We start from the raw sequence: 14,604 nt of genomic DNA on the forward strand, positions 1-14,604 counted from the left end.
TTAAATATTTTCCATCTCATTATATCCTTTACATTGTTTTTCGTCTGTTGTGTGTGATGCACTGAGGGACACAGTGAAGAATTTTCTTTTCTGTGTTGTTGTCTATTTAGTTTGAAATCGGTCTTGATGTTTGGAGAGCGGCACATAGTGACAAAACAAACTAATAATTCCCCTTCTATGTATTCAAACTAAATAGTAACACGACTTTGATGTCTTTGATACAGATATTTGCATTAAAATGTGGGGAGTAAAAACAAAAAGTTGTCAGAAAAATAAATACCCAAGCAAAGAAGAGATACTAAAATCTACTTAAGTACAATCAAGTATTTGTACTTAGTTACTTCCCTCCACTGATTCTCTGTAAATCTTTCTGAGGATCCGTGAAGTTTCAAATCTTCAAACCTGTGTTTTTAATAATATTTCCACATTTTAACACATTGAACAGTGAACTCTCATTTTCCTGATAAGACACAGACAGACATGGTTCATGCCAGAGCTTCTGTTTTTATTGTTGACATTTACAGAGTTGAATGTGTGAGTACAGCGTTTATACAGAAAGCCCACTTGTCCATACAGCAAACAGACATATGACACATCTCCTCACACTATGTACAGGTTAAACTGTGATGAGGCCTGGGCCACGAGCACACTTGGCATTAACACTCAGTCACTCAGGGTTCAGAACAAGTTGATGGACTCGGTCATGTGACGGATGACACGTGTGTTAGTGTGTTTGTACCTGACAGGGGGGGGCAGCTGGAGGAAGGGAACTGACTGACCGGGCAAATTCAGGATTGTCTGGAGCGAATTCCAATCTGAAACAATAACCGTCTCTTCATCTGTCAATAATTCACGCCCATGGTTGATAGTGTTTTTCTTTTTTTTTTCTTCTCTCTTTTCTTTTAAATTTTGGACAATGTTTGGTTCGCTGCTCAGGTGAAGATGACGCTTGTTGAGAGTGAAAATAGAAATACGATCACGAGTTTAATGGTGGAACAGTGTCAGCAGCACCACGTTGGTCCTGAGATTAAGTGTTTCAAGTGGGGTTCGTCACAGCCACAGAAAAACTACTGCGACGTTCAATGACTAGAGACCTTCTTATAGCAGCTTGTAGGAAAAAAAAAAAGTTCGTAAATCTGAGTGTTAACTTCGTCTAGTGGCGGGTGAACAAGTGTGGTGGTGATTTCAGTGTTAGCAGTGTCTGGTTTCCATGAAATATTTGAGAGTTTTCTATTTATGTAGAGATACTGCGTCTTATGAAGTTTAACTGAAAGAAAAACAAAAACCTTACCGAGTCAGAAGTCAGAAAAACTACACTGTAAAAGCAGAAAAGTTGAGAAAACTAAAACTTTCTAGGCGACTTACTGCAACAGATTTTATTGTTTTGAATCAAACTGTTTGTTTGTATATTAACAGTGATTTAATGCTGAAACAGGCAGCTAAAATAATTAGGTTAAGGTTGTTCATTGTAATAAAAGCAAAGAGTTTGTGTTTTGGAAATGAAAAAATGCTAATAAAATCAGTAAATATAATATGTGAAAAATGTGAGTTTTCACTCAAATCAGTATACATTTCTATCACATGTTCAATAATGCAGTCTAGTTCCAACTCTTAACATAAAAAAGAAAGAAACACTGAATTTCAGTTAAAGTTTAAGTCATTCCTTACAGATGACCCTATGTAACGTGGTCCATTTATTAGTTGATAAAATCTTAGTTTTGAGTTTTAGAAAACCCCCAAACAACATTTGAAGTTGAACTTTGCAGGCATCCAAATAACGACAAATAAGGTTCACAGCTCACTGTGACCAAATTTAGTTTCTAGAACTCAAAGATTTGTGTTTATCTACAGAGGAAAAAGTAAATGATCTCAACTAAATATTATAAGTTGGCAGAACTTTACAGTTTATTTGCAAACTTTAGAATTACTGCAAATGATTTTTGATTTTTCAGTCCAACTCAAAGTTTTGAAAAAGTTTTACCATTTAGTATTATTTTGATGAGATAATTAAAACTTACTGAAATTAAAGTGAATAATGGTTAATATTCTAATATATTCAGTTAAAACCATTTAATTTTCAGGCACCCTCATAATAACAAATAAGGTTCACAACTCACTGTGACTAAATTTAGATTTTTTTTTTGAGTTTCTGAAAGTGAAAGTTTCAAATTTATCTAAAGAATAAAAGTAAATTATTTAAATTAAAGATTACAGGTTGGGAAAACTGCTTTTAGTTTATTAAAAAAACTTAAGAGTTTAATTTAGGCTCAAACTTAAAAATCTATTGCAGTAAGTTGTCTTGAAATTTTGAGTTGTCTCCCTTTTTCTTTTAATTTTTTACAGTGTGTGGATCTCTGAAGTGAGGTCCAACTCAGTATAAATTCCTGAACTAATTAAAAGCAGTAGACATGTAAATAACTTAACAAGTATAAAATAAAAAAGCAGAACTGACACAATCACATCATCATGAACGGACATCTTTGTGTCTGTGTGAAGCTGATTCTTGCCGCTTCACCACAGAATTAAAAGCTATAAATCAACTTTTTACTAATTCCTGTAACACCAAAGGTAAGAGATCTTCTGTGACCTTTATACAAACTCTACAGATGCTGTGGACACAGCTTCTCAATTTGGCAACCATTTCTTTTTTTTTGTTTTGTTTTGGTAAAAAAAAAAATACTGTTTGTTTCCCGTTTCCATGACAACAGCTTTTCGCAGCATATGAGCAGTTTGTTTCAGGGACAATCAGGCGGCCAAAAATACAAAGTTTGATGCATCTTGAAGCCTCACTTTTAATTGTTAGGCGGTCCAGGTTTATTTATGTTTTAGCCACAACAGTCCTGCATCCACATTCAAAACAGGTGACACCGAATTAAAAAAAATAAAACAAAAAAAAAAAAACATCTTAAAGTGATGCTCAGGACAGTTTGTGAGCTGTCGATCAATATTTATCTTTGCTGTAAAAAGTTTGTTTTATTTGTCCGGCCTGTGTAGTTAACATGGACGACCATTTTCAGCTCCAGGGGGCCGAATTACAGAAACTTCCGTTCTCCATTTTTAGTAAAGAAAATAGGATTTTTCCCAGTTTGGTATTAAAGAAGCAACTCCTAACTAACTTTAAGAGTTTTACTTCATTCTAGCTTATCTGAGGTTAGGAAGGAAATCCTAAATACTGAAGCCAACAGCATTTAGCAATTTTTCTGCCTGTTACCTAGCAACCAGTGCTACTTTTGTCATCTAAACACCTCTGTAAACGTTGGTTTTTGTCATTGAAAAAAGAAAAAGAAAAAGAAACAACAATGATGGGCACCCAACTTAGAGAAAATCCTGTCCAGATGTTTTTTATGGGAAACTTGTGATGCGAACTCACCCAAACTAACACAGAAAGACAGAGGGGCTAAAATAGCAGACACACTTTCTGCCCGATCAAAGGAGCAATATGCAACAATTGCCCATCGCAAAATGAGTACAGCAGTCCAAACAGCAAGTTGGAGTGAGATTTCTTCTTTAATTCCGAGAGTTAGAGCTGCTGATGACGTCTACAGAGAGATCCAAACATGTTCAACACAAACTGAGGATATAAAAGAAAGAGTGGGCAAAGAAAACAGACACAGCCTGTGTGTGGAAAAGTTTAAATTAACGACAGCTTTAAGATTATCCTAAAGTTAAGGGGAGTTTATTGAAGATTTTTAGAAGTTAGGATGCCTTTTCCTATCTTCCTGTATTCAGTTAGGAGAGGAACATTGAGAACATTTAGGAACACTTCATCAGCTTTTTACCAAACAGCTAAGATAGGATCTGCAAATCAGGAAGTTTCTATAATATGGACCCTGGATGACTTTTAATCAACTCCTGGGAGCTGTTTGACGTTGATTATCTCGCTCCTTTAACAACTCTGCAACACGTCGTCGGGAATAACAGAATTAAAACTGTTAAATATATGTTGATCTTTGGTGGTTAGACTACAGCAAAATCAAACAGAGCACATTTGTGTGTGTTTTTTTTCGTGCAAGGGGCAAATTGGCGTAATACAAAATAAAAAAAGACAAAAAAAAATGTAGTCTTAAGTCTTATATAACTCTAATTACATTTCACTGAGAAAAATCAGCAACTTGTCACCATTAGAGATGATTTTCCAGTCATCACATAGCGTCGTGTAAACCAGTGCCACCATTAAGGGAGGCGGCCGAAGGAGTGCGAACAGACGTAATGAATGAAATACTGAGACAAGGGTTAGTGTTTTATTCTTCAAGTTGATGTCTGATACAGAGCTGACACTGAATCGGGGCAAAATCAAGTCGGGACAATGACAGAGCAAAAGGTTGGAAGGTTTCAGTGTTTGTGGGGTGGAAAGGGGGCGGGGCGTCAGGATGGAGTGGTTTCAAGAGATTTTTCGCATTTGGAGTGCTTGTGTTTTAATTTAATGTGTGTGTGTGTGTGTGTGTGCCTACGTGTGTGCAGATGTAAATGTGTGTGTGTGTGTGTGTGTCAGAGTTCGGTGCCCACTGCTTCAGAGAAAAAGGATTTAGTGAGAAGCACAAGGCCGAGGGGGGAGGTTATGGCCACGGGGGAGAAGACGGAGCGCCAGGCTCCTTTGTTCTCTGCTCTTGGTTTTGTCACTAGTCCAGCTGTTCGCCAGAGGTCAGCGGAGTGAGACACTACGCCAGGGAGCGCTGACGAGGCTTGATCCTCGGATAGAGCTGCACAGAAAACAGACAGAAAGAGAAGGAGAAATGTTAAACGGGACTAGTTTGACTTTTTATGATATTTTTGATGGGACAACAGAACATATGAACATTAAAAACATGGCTAAACCTGTTAAAAATAGGTGATTGACCCTTTTCTCACTGCCAGTAGAAGAGACAATGTCCCAACTTTTTTGGACATCATATTCTGTCATTATGACGTTGAAAACACCACCGCTTTTGTCCAACAAACGTTCCCTGTAGTAGCTTTAAGTTAAACCCGCAGCTGAAATGAGACAAACGTATTTCGTTTTTACCCCCAGCAGGTTGCGCGGCACGTAGCCCTCGTTGTCCTCGAGTCGTGCCCACCACCACTCTGTCTCACTGTCGTCTTGTCGTCGCAGAATGGTGATGGCGTCCCCCTCGCTGAACGCCAGCTCGTCCGGGTTCTGAGCTTTGTAATCCCACAGAGCGTACACCGTCCCCTTGTTCATGACACCCAGCTTCTCCTGAACGCCTGCATGCCAGAGTCCAAAAAAAAAAAAAACAACAACAGATCAGCGTTTGTACAAAGAGCTGTTTGACGTGAAATACTGAACATCAGAGTGGGTTGTTTCTCACCGTATAGAAACTGGGAGCACTGGATGTAGCCCTCTTCCATCTCCTCACATTTATCTGCTGCAGTCTCCACATCACTGATGGTGCTGGCAAAGATGGCGGCTCCTGACTCAACCAGCAACTTGCAGAGATGAACACTGTTGCAGGAGGCGGCGCAGTGAAGCGGAGTCCTGATACAGACACATTAACACACACATTAACACATGTAAATACCACAGCAGAGCACGCAAAATCTAATTTACGTCATCATCTCACCATCCGTCACTGTCTGCAGCGTTGACGTTCACACCGAAATCCAGCAGGAACTTGACTATGTGGTGATGCCCCGCGCACACTGCGTTGTGCAGAGGCGTGATGCCCTCATCGTTGGGAGTGCTGGGATTCTCCACCTGGAGGCAAAAGATGAGCGTTATCCTACATGCAACTACAAATAAATTAAAGTACACTCACAGGGTCACGACATGCCTCATAGATGATCCTCTGTACGAGGTCAAACTCTCCCTCCAACGAGGCGTCCAGCAGGAGGGCCAGAGGGTTGAACTTCACCCTGAAGCCGTGGCCAGTGCGCTCAGAGTTTGGCTTCTTCAGGTTTGTGCGCTTCTCCTGCAGCGGTTAAGAGAGGAAGAGAGGAAGCACAAGTTACAACTTTCAAAGTGTGTAGAGCGAAACACTGGGACGTCATGCTAACAGTAACAGTCACCTCTGGGTAGAAAAAAGGTAGTTGATTTGAATCGCAGAGATATGTTGCATTTGCAAACTTCTTTATTTCTTGTGTTTGTTGTGCGCTGGACTGACTTTTGAGTTGTCAAAACATAAAATCAATAATCTGCTGATCTTTTCAAATCAAGACTCTAACCCTCTAACAAAGTGCTTAAAAAAAGTTTAATTGTGACCTTGTGACAAACGAAAAGTCAAATTAAACTGTGGATTTTTAGAATCGTGACACGTCTGATGATAAGTGTGTGTGTGTGCGTCTCTCACCACCAGCGGCTGTGAGACCACCGTGCCGCTCTCCTCTGGCGTGGTGACCTCGGGTACGGGGCTGGGCAGCAACGCCTCAGAGCTTCCCACGTTGTTGTTGTTGTCGTCGTCCTCCTCTTGTCCCTCTGCTTCAGCGGGATCACCCAGCCCCTCTGGTGGCGAGGGCAGCGGCTCATTGTCGTTGGCGTCAGTAGATGGAGGTGGAGCCTCGGAGCCCGGCTCCTCCGCCCCCGGTGGCGGCGGTAGCGGCGTCTCTGATGGGAGGTTGCCATTGTCTGTATCAGCCACAGAGTCGCCTCCCAGATATCCGGGAGGATTGGCCGGCTGATAAAACGGCGTTCCATTGCCAGCGCCGTTGCCACCTCCTGACCCACCGCCGCCGTTTCCCTCAATGCCTCCTGCCAGAGTGTTGAACCTCTGGTAGAGCAGTTTCTGGATGTTGGGGCCACTCGGGCCCTCCGGTTCTGTGATGGAGCTGCGCTTCTTTAGCGGTCTCGGGGCGTTGGCCAGCTTTTTACGGAGCACCTCGAGATCGGCGTCACTTTGGTAGCGCAGAGGGGAGTGTACCATGGGCGTTAGCTTGGTGGGGCTGAGTGGTCGCGGGATGTTCTCCACACTGGGAGGAGGCGCCAAGGGCTCCGGGTGCTGGAAGCACTCGTGATCTTCAAACTCTCCGTCAAAAGTGTCCTCGCCGCTGGGTTGGCCTTGGAGCAACGGGAAGGCCCCTCCCGCCTGGACAAAAGGCAGGGGCGAGGGGGGAGTCGAGCTGGGGGGGAGAACAGGCTTCCCGTATACTAGAGACAAACAAGACAGCGTGGAATTATACAGGAGAGCAATGACATCATCATTATTTACATTATTAATTCACCTGTCAATTATTTTTTAGATCAATCAATAAGTCAGATAGTTGGAAAATTTAAGTTGCTCATCACCACTTCCCAGAGCCTGGGTGGTACCAGAGCCACAGTCCAGAACTGGGTTGTCGTTGTTTTTGATTGCTGAAATTATGTTTTCTTTATATAAATAACTACTGTTCAGTCCCTCCGTTTGATTCGAACACAAAATGGGATTTCAAATTAATGCGCTAACAAAAAAAAAAACATGTAATAAAATACCTATTATACCTATTACTTATTATAAATGTCTTATGAGCCATATTTGTATATCATTTATTTGTATATTGTATATTTATTTATATAAGAAGACAAAACTGGATCGACTGAGACACAATACAAAACATTAAACATGATTCAAATGACTCAAAATTAACCAAACGCCTCACATGCTGCGCGATGAGTTCAAAGTCAGCTCTTACCTGCTTTGAGGGCAGGCTTGAGTGGCTGGCTCTTTGGCGCTGCCTGCTGGAGGTACATGTGATAGATGGAGCTGGAGTTCATGGTGGGCGGGCCCTTTCGGGGCGACTGGGGCCGTGATCCTCTGTCTGGGATGAAGGGGCGCACCGCCACAGCCGGTGGGGGATCCAGCCGCTCGCTCAGCCCCGGGGGGAAAAGCGGCGCGTTAGGCTGGAAGGTGGGGCTTGGCGGCACTGAGATTCGCTGCTGAATCTGCTGGGAGGATGAGCCTGTGGAGGGGGGGACGCGGGGCCAAGCAGGAGCTGGAGGGTTCGGGAGCGGGCGAGGAGGAGGAGGCGCATCCTTGCGGCGCTCCAAGGAGCTGGCTGAGGTTGCGGAGGTGAGGTGGGAGCCGTAGGGAGGCGGCTGTGGCTTGGATATGGCAGGGGAGGACACGGCCATTTTGGAGTCTAGCACCTGTGAAGAAGCATGACATCACACACAAACATCCACCTTTTTACAGAGAATTGAGACCTAAATCTTTTATTCTTGCTTTAAAGGGATAGTTCTGATTCTTTGAAGTGGGGATGTATGAAATATTTATCAACAGTCAATGTATCAGCTACTGTAAATGGCAGTAAACACACCCCCAGTTTGGACAAACAGAGAGGAGTCCCTGCATAGAAGCTAAGGAATGACTTGCTGTGGACAGAGTCAGCTGTTTTAAACACCTAAAAAAGGTTCACTTAAGAAAAAAAATCTATATCGGTGTAAGTGTACATTTTCATTACTTCACTTTGCTGCCAAACAGCCTTTTTTTGATGGGAAACCACTGTTATAAGCTAAATACCGTTCTCTCTGGACCAACCAAACTCCATTGGCAAAATCAGTAATTTTACCTCTCAGAACACAAGAGTTGCACGGTTACCGCTCCCTCAATCTGTTAGTTAATTTAATGTTACTGTATTACTTTGGTGCTTTAAAAGGACACTTCAGACTCAACAAAGTAAAAAACTAACACAAACTAATCTCGTTTAGACTAATTAAGGTCTAAACTACGATTGAGACAGTGACCATATTCTGCAAGGGAAAATGACTGATTTCGCCAATGGGGTTTGGTTGGAAAAAACAGCAAAATAATATATATATATATAATATATATATAATGAAAATATTCTAAATACAGTGCATGCACACTGTCAACAGCAGTTCATTGCTTGGCCTCTAGGGGCACATTGACCAAAAACTACTGTAGCTAAGACATTGACTATTATTAAGTACCTCACACAACCCCACTTCAAATACACTGAATTATCCCCTCAAGGTTAATTTTAATCAAGACGTTATGGCAGTTTATCTCAAACATGAAACATTTTTCTCATGTATGTGACAGTGGACATTAAACCTGCACCGGAGGGAAAACAGAAAACCAACCTTTTCTGCACTTGGAGCGACGGGGGAGCCTGAGGGAGGGCTCTTGCCCTGGGTATCAGTCCCTGAGTCTCGTCTCTCAGGAGGCTTTAGAGATGTGCTGGTCTTACCTACAGCTGGCCAACCAGTATCATTAGCTGGGACAGAAACAGGACACAGTAAGTGCTTTGCAAAAGACAAAAAAAAAAAAAAAGACCCAGTGACTTGAGGTGGAGTGAGAAGCTTTTTTTAAAACTCAGGGTGGTGACGAAGCATGTCCACCAGAGCTAGGTCTAAATGGTACAATTTTCTTAATATTCTTAATATGAAACGTGTCGCTTTGTGTAATTTACCACATCAAGTGAGATAGTAGCAACGGTATTTAAGGAACACGAACATGTGTACTATTTTATACACAGAGAACACATATATTTGTACCATTTTGACCTAGGATTGGTATTTAATGGAGGGTTCAGGATTTTGAGAAGCCTATCCTATTAACCAGACACTATTAAGAGTCCCTGTTGCCTTTCTGTTCACTTGCAGAAGCGAACATAATAGAAGAATCAAACCGGTTCACTAAATGTTGCGCAAAAAAATCCTTATAACTTACATTACCATAACTGCCCCAGGTCATGGAAGTAAAGAGAGAAATGGCTTTGTGTACCATTAAAACATTGATAATAATTAACACACTGACCTGGAGATTAATGATCTTACAATAGACAGAAATCTTCTATTGACTGACTTTTCAGGGAGACGCTTTTCTCAAAATTTCCATTCTCTGTTAAAGATCCATGTGGCACATCACAACATTTCTTTATTTCTTGCAGAAGGGACTTTCTTCTTCAGGTAAAATTGATCAAAAACACTGTAGACTAGTTTCAGGAGGGGCTGTTGATCAATAGGACAAAAATCCTGAGCCTTCACTTCAGAACGATGATGACAATGAATCTATCTGCATTAGTATTGTGCTACTGTGTACCTTTGGTAGTGACTAGACTGTGATTTAGTGGAAGATTCAGGAATACTGTAAATAATTCCTGTACTTCAGTATTGTTTTTCTTCAAGACTGAACTGTTAACTTTGAAAAATATATGTGTAAAATAAAAATGTACCTTTAGACAGCAAGGACAGGGTGAAAACAACAAGGATGGAAAAAGGAAGACACAACAAAACAACGGTAATAGTACAATCCGACAGGAATTTGTTTGTACAATATGACAATAAATAAAGTCACAGCAGCAGAGATCTAAGTGCAAACTAACACCTATGCTAACTTCAAATACTTAACACACACACAGTTCAAAAGCAGCTGCCAATCTTTTCTTGAAAACTTCTTTTAATGTAGCATCGCCAAATTAAAACAGAATTAATAAGACATCTCTAACAACATTAACTAAGTTCAGTCATCACAGATTATCAGGAGTGACAGCTGCTAAGTGGATCCAATGGCATTTTAACATGTACAAGTTCGTGTCCTTGTGCATGTTAAGCTAAAAAGTGACTCTCACAGCTTGGATGTTGTGAGAACATGGTGTGAAGTGTGAAGGTTAGGCAGGCTGGGAGTGTTATGACATTAGAACAAAGCCCCAAATACTTCGGACCGCTCTGCATGTGTAAAATTAACGAGGCACTCGACTCATTGAACCTTCTCAGAGGTGTGCAAACGCACACAGGATCAGCAGCGCTTCGTCAGTGACACTTGCTTTATTTGAGGCATGATGTCAGCTACGATTAAGGGTATAAAATGTCTGCAGATGGCAGCAAAGTGTTTCAAGATGGCACCGCCACCACTTTGACGTCACCAGCCAATCCACAGAGGAAACACTCCAAATGAAATGTCAACATGTTCAGAGAAACTGGCTCAATGCTGCACAGCCAGGAGAGCTTAATGATGCCAAACGAGGATGCTTCCATCAGTCAGTAACCACACACAGATGCTCATCTCCTCCTCAGACACTGCAGCTCTGCATCTAAGCTTTCATTTGTCTGGTGGAGACGTTCGGTGGAGCATGAAGACATAAGGTGGTGAGACTGAGCACGACACTATTCTACGAATCTTACATTCCTGGCCAATTTAACTACAAGGCTGTTTACACCTGGTATCAACATGCGTCCTGGGTGACCTCAGAGTGTACGAGTTCACACCTGGCATTACAATATGTCTTCAGATTAGGGATGGGTCATGATTTTTGAATAGTCATTAAGTTATAAAAAAAAATCAAATAGCTCATGTGACTTTGGCTACCAGACGCAATACTACCAGATCTTGTGTTATTACAGGTCCTGGTTGCACTGCATTATTACCAGGCGCTGATGGGACGTCCCTGACGCATTTTACTTCAGAGCAACAGGCTGTTTACAGAACATTTACTGGCTCCAAACTAACTGACACCATGTGGGAGAAGCAGCGCAGTCATTACATCAGTCCCCATCCGCAGAAGACAGGAGAAGCTGAGTTGACAACGTGAGGATTTTACTCTGCCTGAATACTTTCTTAACAAACATCTGCAGGTATCAGTTAAAGATTGATGGATAAATGTCAGCTGTTGTGGCCGTGACGTCATTGTCTGTGTCGCTGCATGCACGACGTCACCATTGTGTGGAACGTGTGTGTGAATGTGGCCGATCAGGGCAGGTCATGCTGTCCAGTTCCATCTCTGGCCGGTCGATTGGTGCATCCTTATTGTTGCCATCTTCTAAATTCAGCATTAAATATAATACATGAAGTTATTTATTTACTTGTAAAAACATACTGGGTGCTATTCCTGTCTAAAGTGTTTCTACCTGCTGACATTGAACAGAGGTGTTTGAACACACCTTTCAACTGATTTCATCAGTTACACTAAATTTAGGACATAAGAAATCATGTCAAAACCAATACAGAATACTTCTTTGTCACTCGTGGAGGAAGTCCCCAGACTTCCTTCAAAAAATGTGCTGTTGAGTGAGGAGAAACTTTATAGAGTCTGTGAAACAGTGTCTACAACTTAATAATTTGAGCCGAAATATTGTTCTTGTAAATTAAGTAAATGTCATTCATTAAGTTATTATTATATGTCCGTTTTAGGGTTGGGTGACTGGGTGAATATATTGGCTATTAATCTGTTTCTGTCTGCTGAGTTTGAATGAAGTGTGTTTTACAGACTTCAGAAGGTAATTAAAGCTTGTCTAAGTTTGGTATCGGTTGTAATTTTCTGTTTAATAAGGAAAATGTGTGAGAAACGGAGCGAGAACACTTCTTTTTCATTTTTTGTATTTGTTGGATGTAGAGAACATAATGTACCACGTAGCATGAATAGGTTGGCAAATTTAAAAATATCGCTCAACCCTGATCTGTTTGTCCAAGCATGTTGGTTATTACTGTTGGGCTGCTGGTTAAAAACAAGAACGCATTCAGTCTTTGCAAAAGGAAATGATGCAGCTACATGCTTATTTACAGACAGACTGGGGAAGTGAGATCTGATCACAAGTGGTGCATGTGGAGATGCATCGTAATGCCAGGTGTGAACCGATGCACTCAAGTTGTCCACGTGTGATCAGATCACCAAGGTTGCATGTTAATACACAGTGTAAGCAGCCTCTATGATATATAAAAGATGAGGATATTATATGGAGGAAAAACTCCAGTGCATGCTGACGATCCTGTGGTACAAGTCAAGAGAGAAGGTTCAGGAAGAGCCCCCTGCCCCCCTCTGCTAATGCAGCGCTGTGCACTCACGGGACGTGCCGTCAGAGCCAGTGGAGGCTCCGGTGCCCGGGACTGATTCTGGAAGGGACGGGGGTACCGGGTCCACAACGATGTCTAAATCAGACACCTTCCAAGGGCCGGGAGGCTTTCGCACACCGTCTGCCCCAGGGAAGAGGTAGAGGCGCCCCCAAACCCCGCACCCAGTGAAACAGAGACATTAACGAAGACGAGACGGCCACAGACACATGAGAGAGAAGAAGGAGAGAAAAGGAAGGGAATCACAGTTTACACAACACATGGAGAGAAGGAAGGTTAGAGAGGAAGGAAAATTCACAGAGATCAAGTCCAGGCGGAGAATTCACTGAGAAGTCAGGTAGGAAGGAGTAACAGTGGAGGCCCAGGTGGGAATTACAGTCGCAAGCTTTTCATGCAAGATGTGTTAAATGTGTAGTGGTGTAAGACCTCTGCCTCTGGAACTACAAGCTACTCTGTAACTGAATCTTCTCATGTGCTTATTTTCTTCTTTATCTACCTGTCCTGCTTCCCCAATGAGGAAAAAAGGCAAGAAATTCACTCAAATTTTAAATTAAAAGTCAGAGCATCACCTGGTGTATCACCTACTACAGTTGTGCTTCACACTGACTTGCATTTTGGGGAGAAAATATGCACTACAGGAGTAATTTTACAGGTTTCGACCAACCTGACTTGGTGCGACCATGGTTGGCTTGGTTATTGACGCCCAGAGTCTGAGGCTTCAGTGGATCCGGCGGTATGGTGTAGCCTCCTTCCTGTCGGCCCGGTACGGGGACTTGGATGTACGGTCCAACGGCAGCGACGCGGCCCAGAGTGCCAGGAGCCGGCTGAGGAGAGGGAGGCCCGTTGGCTCTGTTCAGCTATAAGAGGAGACAGTCAGAGAAGTTTCAAATGTTAGAAGTACTGACAGGGAAAATAATCAAACTCATTTCAGTGCTTGTACTTTTTCATGTGGAGTTTCACAGCCACCAGAAATTATTTTCTTAAAGGGCGGGTCCATTATTTTGTGTTTTATTGTGTTTTTATATCATTCTGTTTTCAAATCCTCACAATCAAATTTAGCTGACTGTAGCTTGATAAAGACTATATAGTACTTTTACTGCTGTACTACTTTTACAAGCAGTATAGCAGTGATGCTGCTGAAATAAAACTCATAAACACTGAAGTATGAATCATCTACAAGTGAATGACTGAACTTTTTCCGATGGTCTACTGTTAAAAAAACAAACAAAAATCACAACAAATCATAATATCAAATAGCACTACTGGTAGATAAGAATCGCTACACATATCAAACCTGCACCCAAGTAGTGTGACAGTATCGAATCAGGAATAAGGAGAGGATCCGTGCTGTAACTGCTTTTTGTGGGTGGGCGTTTTAGTGCAGGGTGGCTACAGGTCCTTATAAAATATTGTCTTAAAATAACATTTACTGATCAAAACTATTAGGCTTAAATTACCAGGAAATGGCTGACATATTTTCATAACTCTGTGCTACTTGAGCTGTGTACTGCCTGAATTAATAAAGCAAAATCCTCCACTTTGGAGACGTGGTCACACGCAGCAGTGAAAATAAATAATAAGCTCCTTGTGTGCTGAGCAGAGGAACACTGTATGTTACACCTTTCTCAAGTAATTATGGTTGAGGAGTAGATGAGAGACCCCGGGGTGGGTTGTTTAGAGGGCTATTAAGAGGGATGCTACCATGAGGAGGGATATTTGTGAAACACTTTGATTATTTGTATCTGTCACTTTTGCACCATCTGCAAATAAAGATTTATTCACAAATTCTTTAACTCAACCATGTATTGTCATTGTTTAGATTTACGCAAAACTTAGCCTTAAATTAAACAGTGGCATTAAAAGATCTCTTGAAGTCTTACATTTAACA

General features: G+C 41.8%; 1 protein-coding gene across 3 annotated transcripts in view; it reads right to left on the reverse strand.

Moving 5' to 3' along the window:
- Positions 1-3,007: 3,007 nt before the first annotated feature.
- Positions 3,008-14,604, reverse strand: part of ppp1r13bb (protein phosphatase 1, regulatory subunit 13Bb) — a 43,309-nt gene continuing 31,712 nt past the window's right edge. For 2 of the 3 annotated variants that reach the window (XM_084736965.1, XM_084736964.1), the window contains exons 10-19: positions 13,381-13,573; positions 12,711-12,839; positions 9,011-9,144; positions 7,600-8,053; positions 6,285-7,078; positions 5,769-5,906; positions 5,559-5,692; positions 5,307-5,473; positions 5,003-5,202; positions 3,008-4,700 (exon numbers count right to left, since the gene is read on the reverse strand). In XM_084736965.1, the coding sequence (XP_084593091.1) occupies positions 4,659-4,700; positions 5,003-5,202; positions 5,307-5,473; positions 5,559-5,692; positions 5,769-5,906; positions 6,285-7,078; positions 7,600-8,053; positions 9,011-9,144; positions 12,711-12,839; positions 13,381-13,573 (2,385 nt within the window). In that variant the 3' untranslated portion in view covers positions 3,008-4,658. The remainder of the gene's footprint in view (positions 4,701-5,002; positions 5,203-5,306; positions 5,474-5,558; positions 5,693-5,768; positions 5,907-6,284; positions 7,079-7,599; positions 8,054-9,010; positions 9,145-12,710; positions 12,840-13,380; positions 13,574-14,604) is intronic. The other variant, XM_084736966.1, reaches the window with a different exon arrangement.

This window comes from Lutjanus erythropterus, chromosome 15 (genome assembly GCF_056507025.1).
Source record: "Lutjanus erythropterus isolate fLutEry1 chromosome 15, fLutEry1.hap2, whole genome shotgun sequence".
Lineage (NCBI taxonomy): Eukaryota > Metazoa > Chordata > Actinopteri > Lutjaniformes > Lutjanidae > Lutjanus > Lutjanus erythropterus.